Here is a 19,600-nt window from a genome sequence, read left to right on the forward strand (position 1 = left end):
TGTTCTCTTCCCTTTATTTTTCTCTATATTTTATCTTCACTTGAAATGATATAGTGTTTTATTCGAAACTTTCAAGGGCAGAAAGTTTGTCCCTCTTTAGGCACTGCTGTATCTCCACGTTTACGAGAGTGTGAGAAACACGATAGGCACTCAGTGAACATTAAATGATAAAAAGGAATCAATGAAATAAGGTATTTAAAGTTTTTTTAGTTTTAGTTCCACCTACTTGTGTACTGGACATTGATCATACTCTTTGAAATGGAGCTTTTGTCACAGGCGTAGTTCTAGCTGTCTGCAACTCTGACCTTTGCATAATCTTTCTGATCTCTGTCAATGTCAATGTCACCTCTTGAGAGTGGCGTGCATGCCCCGTTGGTTCAGTTGTGTCTGACTCTTTGTGACCCCGTGGACTGTAGCCCGCCAGGCTGCTCTGTCCATGGTTTTCCCAAGCAAGAATACTGGAGTTGGTTGCCATTTCCTTCTTGGGGATCTTCCCAAGCCAGGGATTGAACCTGTGTTTCTTGCATTGGAGATGGATTCTTTATCACTGAGCCACCAGGGGAAGCCCCCTTGAGAGTGGTAAGGATTGTAATTAAACAGACCACCTTGTGTTCATCTAAGAGTTTCAAGTCACCCACGGAATAATGTGGTATTTTCGTTGCCTGTATATTTGTTTACCTTTTATTATGAAAATCGGAAAATGTAAAATCATAAAGAAAATAATATACTGAACCCAATTTAATATCACCCAGCTTCAACAATTAATTCATGGTTAAGCTTGTTTCATGTATTGGGTTTTTCAAAAAGTTTGTTTGGGTTTGCTAGCCAGAACTTTTTGGCCAACTCGGTATCTCAACTTCTCACCTCTCCAGGTTAACTTTGAAACAAATCTAGGCATTATCTCATTTCACCTGCAAAATTTGCATCTCTATTGAGTGGCTACATTAAAAAAAAACCAAAAACACACACTTAACCGTAATACTGGTTTCACACCTTAAAATGATCAGTTTCTTAATATCAATAACTATTTAGTCAATATTCACATTTTTCTCATTTTCTTATAAAAATACTTAACAACGTTTGTTTGAATCAGGTTCCAGAAAAAGTGTATTTCTTAATTGTTTGATCTGCCTTTTGTTCCTCGTCAAAGTCCCTGTCTCCTAATTCCCCTCCCCACCCACTCTCTATTTTGCCACTTTTGTGGAAGAAGAAAGGTGTTTTTCCTCATGCAGTCTCCTTTCATTCTGGATTTTGCTGATTGTACCTTCCACATGTTTATTATCACACTCTTGTAAGTGTGGAGAGATAGTGTTTCCTATAAATTGCTAATTATTTGTAGAGCTTTGATCAGAATCAAGTTTAACATAACTTTTAGCAAAACTTCTTCATAGGTAGTGTCGACTTCCAGTTGGAAGTAATAGTAATATCTGGATGTCTCTCTTTTAGTGATGCTGTCAGCCGTTGACATACTACTTAGATTAGCAGCTATCGAACTTTTTGCCTTATGAGTACATTATAGTCTTAAAAATTATTGAGGATCCTGCAGAGCTTTTGCTTTTGAGGATTTTATCTACTGGTATTTACTATTTTAGAAAGTAAAACAGAGAAAACGTTAAAATATTTCTTTGTTTGGGAATTAACTGGCAGTCCAATGGTTAGAACTCCACGTTCTCACAGCCAAGCGCCCTGGTTTGATCCCTGGTCAGGGAACTAAAATCCCACAAACTTAAAATAGTTGTTTGTTTAAAATAACAATAATCAAACATTATATGTTAACATAAATAGCTTTTATGTGGAAAACTCTATTTTCCAAAATAAAAAATTAGTTAAGAAGAGCACTGTTTAACATATTTATTAATCTCTTTTATTAATCTCTTAAGCCAGACTGCTGGCTTCTTCCTTTTGCTTCTATATTCAATCTGTTGCAATACGTTGCTTTACTTGAAGTACATTAAAAAAAAGAAATCCATCTTCACAAAGAGGTGTTGTTAGAAGTGGAAGGATTATTTTAACACCCTTTTCAGATAATTGTAGATACTCTTCTTGGTACTGTATGAAACCTTGATGAAAACCTTTAGTTTTCTAAAGGTTAGTTGCAATGTGAGATCTAAAACCACATCAATGAACTTTTCCTATTCAGTTACAGATAGGTTTATCTTCCTCTTTTAGTGGATCTCTCAGCAGGCACGATTTTGTGACAATATTTGGAAAATACACTGATATAGGTAGAACTTCTAAATGTGGATGTATTTATTTATTCAATATCAAAGAATCACGTTGATTAATAACCACTGACTATTTTTTTTAAATCTGTGTTTAGAAGCTTTCAAGCTCATGGTGACAAACTAAGGTTTCCATAGGGGGCCCAATTAAATGCAGGTTTCCTTTAAGTTAAAGGTTCAAGAGTGTTCAAGAATTTTAGAGTGTATATCCCAACAGCAAACTTAAACCAAGTAAGAAGAAAGAGGTGAAAACAAATATATAAAATTAGTCTGTCTCAAAAAAGAACATCTACAACCTCTCAGTCAATAGGGAGCCAAATAGACCTTAGGAAGTAGCCTCACCAAATCATTTGTCCTAAGATCGGATTGGAAATCAACTGCTAGATGGGAACAACTAGTATTTGTTCAGTTTTTGACACCTGTTCATAAACTGAGTGATTTCACGGTTGTGATTAGGTAAATAACTTGCACTTGTCTGAGCTAGCTTTCATCAATATCATTTCACTTGTATTGAGATTATTTTGATTATATCAGTATAACCTAATTTTCAGGTGGTAAGTTAAATTTGCTGATTTAAATGAGAAAAAAAAAAAGCTACTCCTAAGAGCTGTCTATCATTTAACAAAATAGCTTCACCTATCATCTTTACCTTAGGAAATACCGAACTAATTCTTTCCTCCACTTCCTGAGAGCATTTGAAAATATAGAAATTGGGGGGCTTACCAGAGTGGTAAAGAATTAACCTGCAGTGCAGAAGAACTGAGTTGGATCCTTGGGTCAGGAAGATCCCCTGGAGGAGAGCATGACAATCCACTCCAGTATTCTTGCCTGGAGAATCCCATGGACAGAGGAGCCTGGTAGGCTACAGTCCATGGGGTCACAGAGAGTCAGACACGACTGAGCAGCTGAACATCAGGAGAGCGGACCAGAGATAAGAGCATAAGATTGTTTAAAAAAGGGTCTCATTTTATTTTCTATTGCTGTTAATCTCTTGCTTGGCTCTTTCTGTCAGTGATCTCCAGGTCTCTGACTTTTTGAACATTTTTTTTTTTTACCCTTTGTTCCTTTCTTAAAGAAAGAAAGGTCTGTTATAATAGTAATGAATTATCTAATGGAATCCTGCTGCTGCTCCCTACTGCTCCATGTCTCTCCTCCTTTCATATACGTGTTGTCACACACAAGTATAATGTATACAGCTCAGACATATTAACAGACGTCCCCGCCCACCCTGCCCCCAATTAAGTTGCCAACCCAATGCCTGACTCCCAGCCACTGGAGAACAGATTGCCTGTTACATCACTCAAGTCCATTATTCTTTTTTCTCCTTATGGCATATGCTCCTCCTAGATACTTTTCAGCTCGTAGTTTAAACAGAGGCAAGACATATTCTGCATTTTAAGATTAATATTATATATCCTTGACTTTTACAAGCCTAGACACCCTGGGGACTGACATTTAATAGATGTTAATGGAATTTAATTTTTACACACCCTATGTGTGAACATTTATCTTCAAAAAAAAAATGGTGTGAAACTTCATGAAACCTTATGTGGCACCAAGAAAGTTTCAAAACAAATTATTTTTCATTCTATATCCTTAAATCAAGTTATAGAGTCTGAGCAAAGTAGAAAAGCTGTCTTCTGAGATTTAGAATTTAAAACTTGAATATAATTATCATTAATTTATTACACTGAGTATCAACAGGCATTTTGCCAGTTATTACCATTACAAAACAGTTCAAAAGAATGCCTAAAAAGAAACTTCTAGAAACTTTGTCTAAGATAGGTTAAAAAAGAAAACCTATTTTATCATTGATTTTCATCAGGCGAGGGGTCCTCTCTCTGAAAAAAAATCTGGCCCCAAACATTAACTAATAATCAGTACCATAAATGTTTTGGACATTTTTTAAAAAAGAAAGAAATTCTAATAAAGCAATACCACTTGAGAATACTTGTAAAATTATAGGTACTTGACAATGTGTGTTGAGTAAATTAATTTGGTGTTCTAAGGCTGTGCCTAGAAGCATAATAGCCACTTGTATTTTTTAAAGTACATTTTTGTCTGGATGTAGAATAGTTTAATTACAAATTTTGGCTAATGTAATGATTCATGGAATTTGAATAATTAATTAAAGATAGAAGAAAATATCACTGTTATAATCTTAATTCATGAACCCACATACAAAAAAAAAAAAAAACAACAAACTATGGGTTTATTCTCTACATATTTAGAATGCTGAAATCTCTCCAGTTCCAATTAATGAAAAATAACTCTTCTCTTTTTGCTTCAGTGCCTGGCACTGAAGTGCCTACTTAATAAACATTTGATGAGTAAATGAATGATTTTGACAGTAGCCAGGCGCTTACAGCAAAAATGAGGTAATGCAGCGCATTGTGAAGAACTCGTGAGGAAACAGATCTGGATTCCTGTCCCAGATCTGTCACCAACCAGCAGTGTGACCTTAGGTAAGTGACTTGACTTTCAGAGCCTCAACTTCCTTCGTGTAAACATGGATGCTTGAGATGACCTTGAAAGGCCTTCTAGCTCCAAAATACTACAGTTCTAAATCTTTAAAATTGCCTGTTTTACTTTGAATTTTAGCCTTGTGTCTCTCCCTCCCGTTAAACCTACAAAACTTTTGTATTTGAGATTACACGTAGTTGCCTCTGGAACTAAATCTATTTAGAGAGGTTCAATATGCTAAGGCAAGCAGAAGAAAGAGCCTTGAGGGCTCACACATAAAAGGCTTGAGCAAGTGCAAGAAAGGAGAGAGGTTAGTAGAAGTATCTGGAAAGTGTTTCTGTTGTTCAGACTAGTGAAGACTCCACATAGCAGGCTTTCTCTAGAGGTAACAGTAAGTTTTATTTATGACTGATTAGCAAGTGATTAATTTAGAAAAGGCTTCCCTTCCAAAGAGAGTACCAGGATGCTTTATTTTCTAATTGGATACTGACTTGCACATAAATAAAGGGAGAATCACTGCCGCTGGCTGGGGAGACACTTTGACATGGCAGGTTTGTTCTTGTCTCTGCCCTGATTTACTGTATGACCTTGGGCAAGTCATTTATCTTTCCCCAAACCAGTTTCCCTAATTATAAAATGGAAATAAAAACACTTGCTGCCCGTCACTAAGGATTAATGAGCAAGGTGAACATCTCTCAGCTCACAGAGGGGAAAAGGCTGTAGATAAGCAAGCAAAGAACCCCTTGGTAACACTGTTGGATTTTTCATAAGACTGGGGAAAGGGAAAAAAAAATCACAGCAGTACCACCTGGACCTTTCACTTTCCCACTCTAAAAACAAAATGCATTCCCCTCTTACAACCAGTCAGATGTTTTCTGCATGTTCTCCAGAAGCTTCGTGGCTGAACACAAGCACTGAATCAATGCCTCTGAGTTCTAACCCTCGCTCTCCTGTGAACAGTGGTGACATCTTGGGTGGGAGGAACGGGGATTCGTTTAGGTGGCTTCCTTTCTTCTGTAGGATCTTGTTGTTTAGTCACTAAGTCGTGTCTTGCTCTTTTGTGACCCCGGTGTACCAGGGCCCACTAGGCTCTTCTGTCCATGGGATTTCTCCAGCAAGAATACAGGAGCGGGCTGCCATTTACTTCTCCAGAGGCTCTTCCCATCTCAGGGATCGGACCGCTGTCTCCTGGAAGATTCTTTACCACCAGAGGAGCCCCATCCTGTATAATAATATGATACTTACCATATATACAGAGAAATGTGTAGGTTCCTGGCATATAGGAAGTTTCAAATAAATATCTGTTATAACTTCTTTTCTCAGCAGCATTCTTCAAAGTGCTGGAATATTTGCCTCCTACAAGTCAAAGGTCCTTATGAAACAGTGTCTGGGTACAAGGGTGAATCTGATGCAAAAAATAAATATTAGTATTTTAAAGGGGGGCCAGGAACTAGTATAAAACCTTGAAGCTACTTCTTTCGCTGAAATAAATCAAGTTTGGGGCAACTTGAACGCCTTAAAATTCAGCCACGCGATCGCTAGGGGGCACTGTGAGTCCGCCTTGGCGCGAGAGAGGCGGCGAGCCGCCACGGGCGGAAGGGGCTTAGTGCTTCCAGCGCCGAAGCGCGCAAAAGACGAGCATCCTAACAGAGCCGAAGACTCCAGCTCGAGCTCCGGAAGGGGTGACCCAGAGGGGATGGAGAAGGGCTGCTTGCAGCCCCACGGCTCTCCGCGCTCGATTTCCCACCTCCCACGAGGTTCCTTCCAGGCAGATCCTTCTGGCAACTGTTCTTAATATGCTATTCCCGAGGCTTGGGAACCCGGGTCATCCTCTTTCCTTCGCCCCCAACTATAGGGAATATTTTGGGTGTAATTAGGTGCGTTAGTTTCCCGCCTTAAAGGGCAAAAGCTATTTGATTCTTTAAGGGGTCTATATCCCCAAAGGGGTTAAGCTCTTCTGATTTATGTAAAGCGGACCCTCTCCCCGCCCTAAAGACCAAATGTGCAGGTCTGGAAACGTCACTGAAATCGTCGTGGTCCACCCCCAGGGTCGGGGCTTGTGGCTGGCACGCCCCCATGGAGACTCCTGGAGAAAAGTCCAGTTCAGGTCCTGAAATGGCTCAGGTGCGAAGCTGAATCGCCCATCCCCGAAAAGAGAGGAGACAGTGACCCTGCCCACCGAGTACCTAGACCCAAATTTCCCGAGCCCAAGAGGTCAAGACACTCAAGAAAACTCGGGCGAGGTACTAGGGCTGTTCAACCTGCTCCTCGGGTTAGGCCTGTTCAGGTATTGATCACGAAAGAGACAACTCGGTAGATTTCGTTCTTCCCAAGAGAGAAAGTGTGGCGGGCGGAGGTCCGCGCGTCTCCTCTAACGCGAGCTGGGTGGTGGTGTATCGATGTCCATGCGATCCCGGGGCGGGAGGCGTGCGCTCTGCTCCCCAGGCTCCAGGACTGAACACATCGAAGTGTCGTCCTTGGAGGTCAGAGCCACTCGGGGAGGCCGGGCAGGATGCTGGGTGGTGGCGGTGGGATCAGAAGGAAAGCGTAGTGGACACGAGGGTGAGAGGACCCGGTGAGGGACCGCAAGGCATGCGCCAGCCGAGGGAAAGCACAACCCAACCCAAACTTTCGCGGACCCCGGGGTCTAGGAAGCGCGAGCCAGGCAGAAGCACCAGCCTCTTCCGCCGCCCGGCGCGAGGAGGGGCCGAGCGCAGCGCCGGCTGGAAACGGGCGGTCCCCGCGTCGCGCCCACCCGCCGAGCCAAAGCGCCGCTGCTCTTGGCGCTGAGCGGCGGTCCACCTGAGAAGCCGGACCGCCGGGCTCCGGCCTGCGCGCGGGCTCGGACGAAAGGGGGAATCCAACACGGATCGGGAAACGAGAGGGGAAACTTGACCTCACAGCCTCGCCCTTGGGCGGCCCGCGAGCGCGCAGGCTGGAGTCAGAGAGGCTCGGGAAGAAGTGAGCGCAGAGATTTCCACGGGCTAGAGAAAACGGATTAAAAAGACACGTAAAAAGCCACCCAAGGCGGCCGCTGGAGCCCGGCAGTTTGGAAGCCCACCCCTTTTCCCGCTAGGAGGACAACCGTGACTCGCACTCGCGGAGACCAGGCGCTCCTGGGCGGCCGCGCGTCTGCGCGGAGGAGGTTCCTCTCCAACGCGGGGCGCGCATTCAGACGCCCACGGCGGCGGCCAGGGATTGAGATGCGGGGCGCAGCCGGGGGACCGTCCCGGCTGAGGAAGGGCCGGGGCGGAGTCGGGCACCGCTGACCTCGCGCGGGTCCGAGGGGTGTGCCCGGGCCCCGCCCGCCTCCGCCCCCTCGCGCGCCCGCCGTGCGCCCCTCCCCGCGGCGGCGGCGGCGGCGAATCCAGGGGCTGCGTGGAGCGGCTCGCCCAGCCGCCAGTGCCTGCAAGCTCTGGGTTGCTTGGGGAATTCACTTTGCTGCTTTGCCGCTACTCCCTTCTCAGGCTTCTGATGGCTTTCTGTCCCCCGCCCTGTCCTTCTCTTTAAAAGGAAAACTTTACCGAGATTTCTTTTTCCCCTTTGGAGGAAGAGGATTAAAAGTTCTCAGAACTGGTGCCGCTCGGGCGCGGGGACGCTGTTTGCCGGCGGGGTTCCGGTGCCACCATGTGCACCAACATAGTTTACGAGTGGCTGAAAGCGCTGCAGCTCCCGCAGTACGCCGAGTCCTTCGTGGATAACGGCTACGATGACCTGGAGGTGTGCAAGCAGATCGGGGACCCGGACCTGGACGCCATCGGGGTGCTGGCGCCCGCGCACCGTCGCCGCATCCTGGAGGCCGTGCGCCGGCTGCGCGAGCAGGACGCCGCCGCCGCCGGCCTCTATTTCACGCTGGAGCCGCAGCCGCCGCCCGCGCCACCCGGGCCGTCCCCGCTCGCCATCCCCACCCGCCGCCGGGGGGAGTCGTGCGGCGGCCCGAGCCAGGGCCCCCTCGGGGACCCCCGCGGCCAGACGGCCGCCCCTCGCGGCAGGGAGCTGGTGAGCTACCCGAAACTGAAGCTGAAGATCATGATCCGGGATAAGCTCGTCCGCGACGGCATTCACTTGAGCAAGCCCCCGTACTCCCGCAAGGTAAGGAGCCGCCGCCCGGACGGCGCGGGGCGCGGGGCGGGAGGGACCCGCCGGAGGGACCCGCCCAGCCGCTCGGCTCCGGCTTGGGGCAGCCCATTCCGGGAGACGACGCGAGACGAGGATGCTTCGGGTGTTTGGGATCCTTTTCTGTGCTCTTTCTGTCTTCGCTCTTTTATTCCCTCCTTCCTGGTGTTAAGACAGGACCTCTCACCCAGGTGTTAATAATTCTCCGCTAGGACCAAGTCCCCCGCGTAGTCTCGGTCAGCAACTGGACGCTCGGTGCTCCCCCGTGGGGGCCCCGGGCAGTTCTTAATAGCCTCGGTGTAGTTTTGGGTCTAGGGGTACCAGAAGAATGGTTACACCCCACGTGGTTCTCGACCTTTCTTTTTTCTCGTTCTTCCCCTTGCCTTTTCGAGAAGCTGCCAAGGGAAACTGGCCAACTCTTTTCATCAAAGAGTGAGAATTGATGCCCTGTTGCTCTCGATTCCATTCAGTCGAATCCCAGCACTGCTGCACATTTGGAACGTGAATGGCTGACCTGAACAGTGAAGGGGGAAAGTTAACAGAAAGCCAAGTCGGTCCACTTGGGATAAGTTCCTTCAACTTAGGCAGAGGGAGGTAGTGGGTGCCCAGGACGTTGGAGGTCCTGGGACCACTGAAGGCGCGCTGCTCCGTTCTGTGCTGGGTCACGACCAGTTTGGTTGATTATTAATTCAGATGAGATGAAGCAGGTGCAACGAACTTCTCAGTGGATTCCAATGTGGGAAAGGAGGGCACAACCCAAGGAAGTGAGATTTTCCGTCACCAGTGAGGAATTCCCTGGGGAAGGAGCCTGGAAAGAAGCAGGGAAGTTGTGGCAGCCGCTGTGTGAGGAAGGCTGAACTGTGGCTTTGGGCGTTTAATGATTCACCGCAGAAAGTCTCGCAGAAAGAGCTCGGCCTCCAGCTGAGACTGTTCAGTTTAGGCTTCTGCAGCCTTCCAGGTAGAGGGGTCCTGACTTGAAAGGAGGAAGTAGACAGGACAGGGAATCCTCAAGCCTGCTCGGGGTTACTGCAGGAAAAGGAGCGCCTCAGCGGGAAAGTCAGGACAGAGAGAAGCCCTGGGGAAATGATGGAGGGGCTGCTGCTGCTGGCGAGGAGTGAACACCGCGTGCGAACAGGGCCAGGCGGATAATCCACACGTTGCGTGCTTGTTTGGGGCGCGTGCATTGCTTTATCGTCTGAAGACCATAATGTCTGCATTCAGGGAAGTTTCAAAGAAAACTCTGTAAAAAGTAGACAACAGTATGTAGGGTAGAGGGGAATAGAAGGTTTAATATTATCCATATGTTGTCTTGTTAGGCAGTTCAGATAATCTGATTAAGAGTACACTTGTTTTATAAGAAGTATGTAAAGAGGGTAAAGAGGGCAAGTCTGGAGGACAGGTTGCCTCCAGTTAAACATGTATTCCAGTTACCCACTCTGTGTTTCTGATGTGTGCCCCAAAGAGTACAATGAAGAGGAGGATGCAGTTTTCTCAGGCATATAGAGTTAGAGATCCACACTGTGTATACATAGTGACTTTGACTGTCCGTGTGTTATAAACACTCATTCTTGGAGACAGAGGGTCAGAGGAGTTCAGGCCGCTTGGACTTCTGTGATAACAGCCCAGGAAGTGAGCCCAGCTTGGGCTGAGAGAGTGTGAGCCCCTGGGCGCATGGTGAGAGCGCAGGGCAGGTCCTGGCCGGACAGGGATGCCAAGAACAGGTTCATGTCCATCGGTCTTGCCTATGCTTCGGGAGAGCTGGGTGCTAGGCTGGGAGGACAGGGGAGACGCTGGGCTGCAGGCGAGGTTGATGTGCAGGAAGTAGCACATTTTGATTCTGATGCTGAAAAAGACAGACTATCAAACTTAGAAGCTAAAAAGAATCAGTGGAGGAGGATTCTAAGGGCATGAGTGTCCTGGCATCGGCTTTGGTCTGTGCATTCCTGCCTAAATCAGTGTATGATACGGTAATACATTTGAGTAAGAGCAATTTATTGAAGAAAATTTCAGCTTACATTGTAGTACAATTTGCTTTCCATGTAAATAATAATTTTGGTCAACTTATATATAAACCCAATAACAATAATGTTTGATAATAAAAATGTACCCTCTTTCACTTTCTATGCATATGTAATTCTCTTTCTCAAATTGAAGAATAAAATGGGGCCAGAATGTTTTTGTACCTCCTCCACTGATGCTCCCAACTGGGGACCAGAAAATTGTGGCTGACAAATTTAATTCTAAAAAAATTCTATTAACTTTATATATTTTTTACAAGAAAAACATACACTAAATTATAAATAATTATACTTAGAAAGCAAAATATACTTAGTATAGTCCAAACTGAGCATGCACGTGTATAGTGCCAGATTATGTTGGTCATTCTGAATTTGTTGCTTATGTGTCCATTATCTCTTTCAGTTTTGGATTTTAGTTTATTTAAGATGTTTTCAGATGCAGCTTGTTTCTTTGCAGGTTTAGGACTCCTTTTTAAAATGTGATCCAATTTTTAATTTCTTCAGATTCCTTGGCTCTGTCATAATCAGAAAATATAATATTTATTATGTGCATTTGGAATTCTGCTTATTAGAGAGGCCTCACCTGTCCTTTATAGTCTCTGCATGGCTGATCCTTGTAATTTTTTTGTACTGTGGTGAGATTATTAGATGGTTTGAAAGCAGATTTTACCAAGGGTGATCAAGGCAGGAAGAGTGAGCCCTTACAGAAGGAAGTAAGTTGCAGAATTTCCCCAAGAATTACTTGAAAGGACTGTATAGGATTGTGGTATTTGCCTCAACAACAGTTAATGTTACCAGGAACTCTGCGACACTGTTGTGTTCATTACATCTTAGCAACAGTTGTCAATTTCCTTTTTTAGGTCAGTTAAAATGTAAGAAAAGTAAGTTTCTCTTTGTTTTGCAAAGGCAGTCTAGCTTTGGAAAACCAGGAACTTGGAAAGAGCGCTGCTTAAAATCTAAAACCATTGAATGACTCCCTCCTTTGCCCTGTCCTTAGCTTCTCTGACTGTGGTGATTTTCTACCTTCATGAAATGAGGACATATTTTCACAAAGTAAGGATTAAGTAAAGCTTTGTGTAAGAATGAAAGGAAGTGAAGTTGCTCAGTCATGTCCAACTCTTTGCGACCGCATGGACTGTAGCCCGCCAGGCTCCTCTGTCCATGGGATTTTCCAGGCAAGAATACTGGGGTGGGTTGCCATTTCCTTTTTCAGGGAATCTTCCCAACCCAGGGATCAAACCCAGGTCTCCCTCATTGCGGGCAGACGCTTTACCATCTGAGCCACCAGGGAAGCCCTTTCTCATTACTTTACCAAGCTTCTCTCTGCGGAGGCTCTGCCAGGCTCCAGGTTACTGAGATAGGCAGAATGCACCAGCCCTGCCCTCAAGGAACTTGGGATCTGGTGGGGAAGACAGAATCGAATGAACAACGATGATAAGGTGTGCTGACTGCTTTCATGGGAGGCACATGAGCCACGGCCAGGTGCTTCCAATCTGGTCTGTGGGGAGGCGGGACCATGACAGGCTTTCTAGAACTGGTCTTTAGTCTGAGAACTGAAGGATGCAGGGGCTAGCCTGAAGGAGAGGAGGGACCTAAAGGGAACAAGTGTTCTAGGCAGAGAGAATGGTGTGCGCAAGGGCCAGAAAGCAAGGGGATGGCACCATCCAGCAGGGCAGAGGGGATGTAGAGGGATTCAGTCTGGCTGGAGCCCAGAGTGCTTGGAGGAAGTGGCAGGAGGTGGAGACAGGCGGGGCTGGTCCTGAATGGACTTGGACCATATCTCAAGAGGGGAGCTATTGATGGATCCTGACCAGAGATGGACCAAAGGATTAGGATGAGGTTACAGTGTCAGGAGACACGTGCTACAGCCTGGACTGCTTGGCGACAGCGGGAAGCACCGTGGAGGTAAGTGAGACGTAGAGTTGCCAGGATTGGATGGCCGTTTGAATGTCAAGGGTGAGAGGGGAGGGAGGTTGAGATGACAGGTAGAGTTCCAGTCTAGGGTTGCGATACCCTCTCCTGAGTAGGGAACCCAGAAGAAAAGCAAGTTTGGAAACAAAGATGTTGCCTTTGGGTTTAAACACACTGAGTGTCCAATGCCGGAGGCATATTTGTACATATTTATCTAGTTAACAGTTAGAAATATGGCTATGGAGCAGAGAAAAGATGCTGGGGCAAAAGATACAGATTTGGGAGTTGTGCCTGTGTTGAAACCACAAGTATGAGTGAGCTGTAGAGGGGGAAGAGAGAAGGGACCCGGACAGAACCCTGGGGAACACCAGGATTTGAGAGATGGGCAGAGGACAAAGAACCTTGGAGGGAGGTGAAAGGGTGAGTCATCAGAAGCAGTGATGCTTCAGGGAGGAGGGACTGGTCAGGAGGTCAGAGTGGGATCAAGCAGGATAAGAACTAAATGTATCCGTGGGAAGTAGCAGCCATACCAGCAGGGACCTCTGAAATAGCAGGTTAAAGTGATGGACCAATGAGAGGAAGTAAAAGTGGGAGCACAAACAACTTTTTCTTTTTAAAGACTTAATTTTTTTAAAGAGCAGTTTGTTTTTTTTTTTAAGTTTTTAAAATAAGATTCTTGTATGTGGGCCGTTTTTAAAGTCTTTATTGAACTGGTTGCAATATTGACTCTGTTTTATGTTTTGGTTTTTCTGGCCATGAGGCATGTGGAATCTTAGCTCCCTGATCAGGGAGCAAACTCATATGCTCTGAATTAGAAGGTGAGGTCTTAACCACTGGACCATCCTGGAAGTCTCTAGAAGAGCAGTTTTAAGTTCACAGCAAAACTGAGAGAATGGTACAGAGATTTCCTATATATCCCTGCCCCTACACAAGCATGGTTGCCTCTCTTATCCGCATCCCCCACCAGAAGTGGTACATTTATTAGGATTGATAAACTTACATCAGTACCTTGTAATCATCCAAAGTTCAGATTTTACATTAGGGGTCACTGTTGATGGTGTGCATTCTGTGGCTTTGGACGAATGTATACTGAATGACATACAGCCATCATTATGGTATCAAGCAGAGTATATTCACTGCCCTAAAAATCCTTTGTGTTCTGCCTATTCATCCCTCTCTTTCCCAACCCCTGGGGACAAATGATTTTTTTTTTTGCCATCTCCATAGTTTTGCCTTTTCCAGAACATCACATAGTTAAGAGTTCTGTAGCCATTTCAGATTGGTTTCTTTCACTTATTAGCGATAGGCATTTATGATTCCTCTGGGTCTTTTCATGGCTTGATAGCTCATTTCTTTTTAGTGCTGAGTCATATTCCATTGTCTGGATGTACTGCAGACAACTTTTTAACGAAGTCAGACTGAGGAGATAGAACTGAAGCTACATCTGGAGGAAGAAGGGGGAATTTGGGTCAAGCGAGGAGTTTTGTGGATTTGTATTTTTTTCAAGAATTAGAGAAGCTATAGCATGTGTTAAATGTTGGTGGGAGAACATCGGGGAGAGGGAGCCTGTGATGGAATGGGAGAAGGGAGATGACCCAAGAGATCAAGGAAGTGGAGGGAATTGTGTCCAGAGAACTGGGAGGAAAGGGGGAGGAGATAATTTCTCCATGACAGAGGGGTGGTTGAGGAGACTGGGAACTTTGTTGCAGTGACATTGAAGTGTCTTCCTTTCTCTCTCTGCCCACATGATGCCAGTGGGGGAGATGGAGAGAGTACAGATTTTTGGCAAACATAGATAAACATTAGGTATTTTGAATCTGGTGTTTAGGCTGTTGCTTCTGCTTAGTCACTTCAGTTGTGTTCGACTCTTCGTGACCCCGTGGACTACAGCCTGCCAGGCTCTTCTGAAAACGGGAGTGAGTTTCCATGCCCTCCTCCAGGGGATCTTCCCGACCCAGGGATCGAACCTGGGTCTCCTGCATTGCAGGCAGATTCTTTACTACTGAGGCACAAGGGAAGCACCTTTGCCTGAATAGAAATATTATAGAACAATGCTAAAAGGATTTATATAAGTAAACATGAATAGAAACCACACTCACTATTCATATATTTGTGCTGCAGGTTGCAGGTTATAGGCTATGTATGATGTTGTGTTGTGTAAGTTTATGCTTGTGCATGGGGGTTATGGTGGATGTGGGTGGTTCAGTTCAGTTCAGTTGCTCAGTCGTGTCTGATTTTTTGTGACCCCATGGACTGCAGCACGCCACGCTTCCCTGTCCATCAACAATTCCTGGAGCTTGCTCAAACTCATGTCCATCCAGTCAGTGATGCCATCCAACCATCTCATTGTCCCTTTCTCCTCCTGCCATCAATCTATCCCAGCATCAGGGTCTTTTCCAATGAGTTAGTTCTTTGTATCAGGTGGCCAAATTATTGGCGTTTTAGTTTCAGCATCAGTCCTTCCAATGAATATTCAGAACTGATTTCCTTTAGGATTGACTGGTTGGATCTCCTTGCAGTCTAAGGAACTCTCAAGAGTCTTCACCACCACCACAGTTCAAAAGCATCAGTTCTTCAGTGCTCAGCTTTCTTTATGGTCCAACTCTCACTTCCATCCATGACTACTCGAAAAACCATAGCTTTGACTAGATGGACTTTTGCCGGCAAAGTAATGTTTCTCCTTTTTAATATGCTGTCTAGGTTGGTTATAGCTTTTCTTCCAGGGAGCAAGTGTCTTTTAATTTCATGGCTTCAGTCACCATCTGCAGTGATTTTGCAGCCCAAGAAAATAAAGTCTGTCAATGTTTCCATCGTCCCCGCATCTACTTGCCATGAAATGTGGATGGTGGGGGACTGTGAAAGTATCTTGTTTTCTAGCAGACTTGGGAAAGCGGAAGGGGAGCTCTAGGGTAGATCATGGATGGAGCAGGTATATGGATTTCACTGGAAAATACTTCCTTGCCACAAGCTACCAACTAGAACTGTTTGAGTTAGTATAACCTTACCTAATAATACTATAGGAATGTTAAACTTCATTCACGCCTCAGACTTTCATGGTAATAGGGCTATTCACAGGTGTCTGGAAGAGATGGCTTGGGATGGAGCTGTTTGGAGAGACAGGGAGCATGAGGGCTTCTGTGTCTGGCACCAGGGTAAAGGATATAGAAGAAATATTTAGAAAGAGAGAGGTTGGCACAGATAGGCCTGTATCCTTTGGAGTTGTGCCTTGGGTCCTGGCAGAAGCTGAAATGACAATAAATATCCCTTCTCCCAAGAATTTCTGCCTTTATGAAGTTCCTTTGGACAGACTGGAGGTTGGCAAATTTCAGTTTTTTCTAATCAAATCAATATCATCAGTATCCTCAATCTGGGCAAGAGAAGATCCTTCTAGGTTTTTTTGTTTGTTTGTTTTTATTCCCTGAGAAGAATACTGTGGATAAAAGAGAGAGAAAGGAGACAAGAGCTTGTGTGCTGATGGGGTTGTCCATTTCATCATGCTCCTCATAGTTTAATTTCTGTGGGTTTTCAGCATCCATGGACCTTCGGCCATCCATCCATCCATGCATCCGTCAATCCATCCATCCTACTTGATGAACGTTAATCAAATGCCATGTGCCAAGACCTTGGCTTTACAGCAGAGAGCTAGGCAGACATCCTCCTGCTTCCTCTTTAATGGACCTTGATGTGGAGCATCCACCCGACATGGAATGGATGCACCATGTAAAAGCTGAATATTACTTCCAAAAGTTAGCAAGAATTGGAGAATTTTATGCTTGTGTTTATTTCAGATGTTGTGTTTCTTCATTAAGTAGTATCAAAGAAGAACGAGGACTTAAAGTGCTATTCTGGCAGGTCATTTGTAAAGAAGATATTGGCAGCAGGGCCAGGATCAGGGTAAGGCAGGTAGGGTGCCAAGGTGCAAAATTGGAGAAAGGGATCACCCTCAGGGTTGCGCCAGTCTGGGCAGTCTGCCATTAACAAAATCAATCCCTTACCAGGAAATACTGGATATTCATGGGCATTGCAGGGAGCCTTCAGGTCAAACACTGGGCAGTCACCTACCCTTTGGATACTCAGCCTGCCCTCAACAGCAGGGCGCTGAGAGCCTAGTTAGAGAACCGAGCTCCCAAACTAAGAGGACATGGTTTCTATGGTGATGGCAGCCCATGGAGGTCACCTAGGTGAGAGAGGCTGTGGGTGCCTGTTACTCCTCTGTTGACATGATGGTCCAGTGGTTAAGAGCACAGGCTCAGAACCAGACTACAGAGTTCACATCCCAGCTCTGCCCCATGCAAGGTCATCTTTGGCTCCTCTCTCTGCTGTGTGCCTAGTCACCCAGTCTTGTCTGATTCTTGGTGACCGCATGGACTGACCTGCCAGGCTCCTCTGTCCATGGGATTCTCCAGGCAAGAATACTGGAGTGGGATTCTGTGCTCTCCTCTGGGGGATCTTCCCAGTGCAGGAATCCAACCTGAGTCTCTTGCGTCTCCTGCATTAGCAGGTAGGTTCTTTCTGAGCCACCAGGGAAGCCCAAGAATACTGGAGTGGGTAGCCTATCCCTTCTCCAGGGGATCTTCCTGACCTAGGAATTGAACCAGTGTCTCCTGCATTGCAGGAGGATTCTTTAGCAGCTGAGCTAACTGGGAAGCCCCTCTCTAAAAAGTAGTAATAGTGGTGACTCTTAAGGTGATTGGTCCTTGTACAGGTGGTACTAGTGGCAAAGAATCTGCCTGTCAATGCAGGAAATTTAAGACATGTGGAGTCAAACCCTGGGTCAGGAAGATCCACTTGGAGGAGGAAATGGCAACCCACTCCAGTATTCTTGCTTGGGATAATCGCATGGACAGAGGAGCTTGGTGGGCTGTAGTCCTTAAAGTGATTAGATGAGCTGATACCCTTGAACTCATTAGAACAAAATTTCTATCCGTTTCTTAGGACTGTGATCATAAACTCCCACAAACTGGATGTGTGAAACAGTAGGAATTTATTCTCTGCCAGTTCTGGAGGCTAGGTGTTCAAAACTAAGGTTCAGTAGAGTCTTGTTCGAAGATCCTAAAGGTCTGCACTGATTTACCTACAGGTTTCCTCAAAGCACCTCCAAACAGCGCATCTCTCCCTGCCAGTGAGAAGACAGGCACTGCTGGAGCACGTGCCCAGATGCCTAAGCTGTCTGCATGGCAGCCTGGACCTGGTGCCCACCTCCCCTTGCCCTGAAAGTGCAAGTGTCTGTCGCTAAGTTGTGTTTGACTCTTTACGACCTCGTGGACTGTAGCCCACCAGGCTCCCCTGTCCATGGAATTTCCCACCAAGAATACTGGAGTGGATAGCCATTCCCTTCTCCAGGGGATCTTCCCAATCAAGGATCGAACCCGAGTCTTCTGCATTGCAGGCAGATTCTTTACCGTTTGAGCTCCCAGGGAATCCCTTGGTCTGGGCCCCACTCAAAACTAGCAGATTTGGGGGGTCTTTTGGTAAAAGGGCTGGAGCAACACATCCAGAAGGGGCATAGGTTTTCCCCAGAATCCAAAGGGGCACTGTGCCCCTTCTTTGATTGTCAGAGCAGCCAGATGCAACAGCTCGTCCTTACTTTAGATAGGATGTCTCAGAATAACCCACACCACGGGACCCCTGAGAGTTGCACTGAGATAGAAAGCCCCTGGATTTTTGTTGGATTTCCCACTTTCTGACATGCAGAAGTCTTATAGTACATCTAGAGTAGTTGCCACATCTAGCCCACTAGGTTCAAGCAGCGTGATGTCATGAGTATAGTGGACCAGTGTGTTATTTTTTGGAAAGGAAAGGCATTTGGAAGAACGTTGCCCATGGTGAGGGCAGGTACATCCAGGACCATGATAGTTACCACTTTTCAAGGTCGTAGTCTGTGTAGAGCTAGAAACAGCATTGAATCCTTGGCTTGTAACTAAGGCTTATTACTGCTACTGCCAGCACGTGAACTAAAGGTTTATAACAGTTATTTTCTCAGGTTTATGAAAAATGTTATTTCAGAGCAAACTGCTGCTTTGGGCTTGAGGAGGTCTGGGTGAAGTAGGAAGAGAATCCTTGTTTTCCATCAATATGAAAAGTATTAAGGACAAGGAATTGTGGATCATGCCAAAAGGCATTAAGTATACAATCTGTCTTACATAGAGACTAAGTGATATCTAATAGTTTAAACAGATTTCATTACCGCTTCTAATTGAAATAAATGGTCTGATGAGCTCTTAAAACCTTCCTATTATGTTTCCATAAAGTTATAAATACTAACAAAATAAGATTTACCACATTTGGAACATGCTCAAAAGACAAGGAAAACAATTCGTGTGTATTCTTTACCAAAATCCTAATGAACAGATATTCCGATTTTAAGGTATTTTTCCTAGAGCATAACTTTATAACGAGACTAAAGATGAACCTGTTGATTGGACACCTGTATTTTTTCAGCATTCTACCTCTATTTGACAAGATTATTTTAAGCAAAAGTCAGAGAATAATACACAGTATTTATTTTCTTGATTTTTTTTTTCGTTTTAAAGAGTTAACAAAATAAGGAATGCATTTCAGTTTTCAAGAATTCAAATGTAGTAAAACCATTCCATCTATGAAATAGAATTTGCACTTAACCAATTTAACATACTACCCCCTTGTAGTCTGTACCAGTTTGTACTGTTTTCCCTGTTTTGACTTTTCAACACAAGTGAAAACTCTTTAAGTGGTCACGTGAGAATAATAGAATTGAACTAATTCAAGTCTTGTTTGTTTCTGAACAAATCATGGTGCTATCATTGTTTACTTTCAGTTTTTTGTTTGACTTATTCATGTAGTATCATGGGAGAGACATGACCACTTTTACCAACTTATTTTAGAAAAGGA

At 45.1% G+C, this 19,600-nt stretch overlaps 1 protein-coding gene and 1 long non-coding RNA gene across 3 annotated transcripts in view; both read left to right on the plus strand.

Annotated features, from left to right (window-relative positions):
• LOC122434083 overlaps positions 1-5,823 on the plus strand; it is a 32,020-nt gene extending 26,197 nt beyond the window's left edge. The window contains exons 5-6 of the long non-coding RNA XR_006267236.1: positions 4,513-4,687; positions 5,764-5,823. This is a non-coding gene — a long non-coding RNA (uncharacterized LOC122434083). The remainder of the gene's footprint in view (positions 1-4,512; positions 4,688-5,763) is intronic.
• Positions 5,824-6,703: 880 nt separating this feature from the next.
• The window catches only part of SASH1 (SAM and SH3 domain containing 1), a 983,107-nt gene continuing 970,210 nt past the window's right edge, over positions 6,704-19,600 (plus strand). Inside the window, exon 1 of one of the 2 annotated variants that reach the window (XM_043457244.1) lies at positions 6,704-8,777. In XM_043457244.1, coding sequence (XP_043313179.1) covers positions 8,313-8,777 — 465 coding nt within the window. In that variant the 5' untranslated portion in view covers positions 6,704-8,312. The remainder of the gene's footprint in view (positions 8,778-19,600) is intronic. The other variant, XM_043457237.1, reaches the window with a different exon arrangement.

Source organism: Cervus canadensis, chromosome 33 (assembly GCF_019320065.1).
Source record: "Cervus canadensis isolate Bull #8, Minnesota chromosome 33, ASM1932006v1, whole genome shotgun sequence".
Classification (NCBI taxonomy): Eukaryota; Metazoa; Chordata; class Mammalia; order Artiodactyla; family Cervidae; genus Cervus; species Cervus canadensis.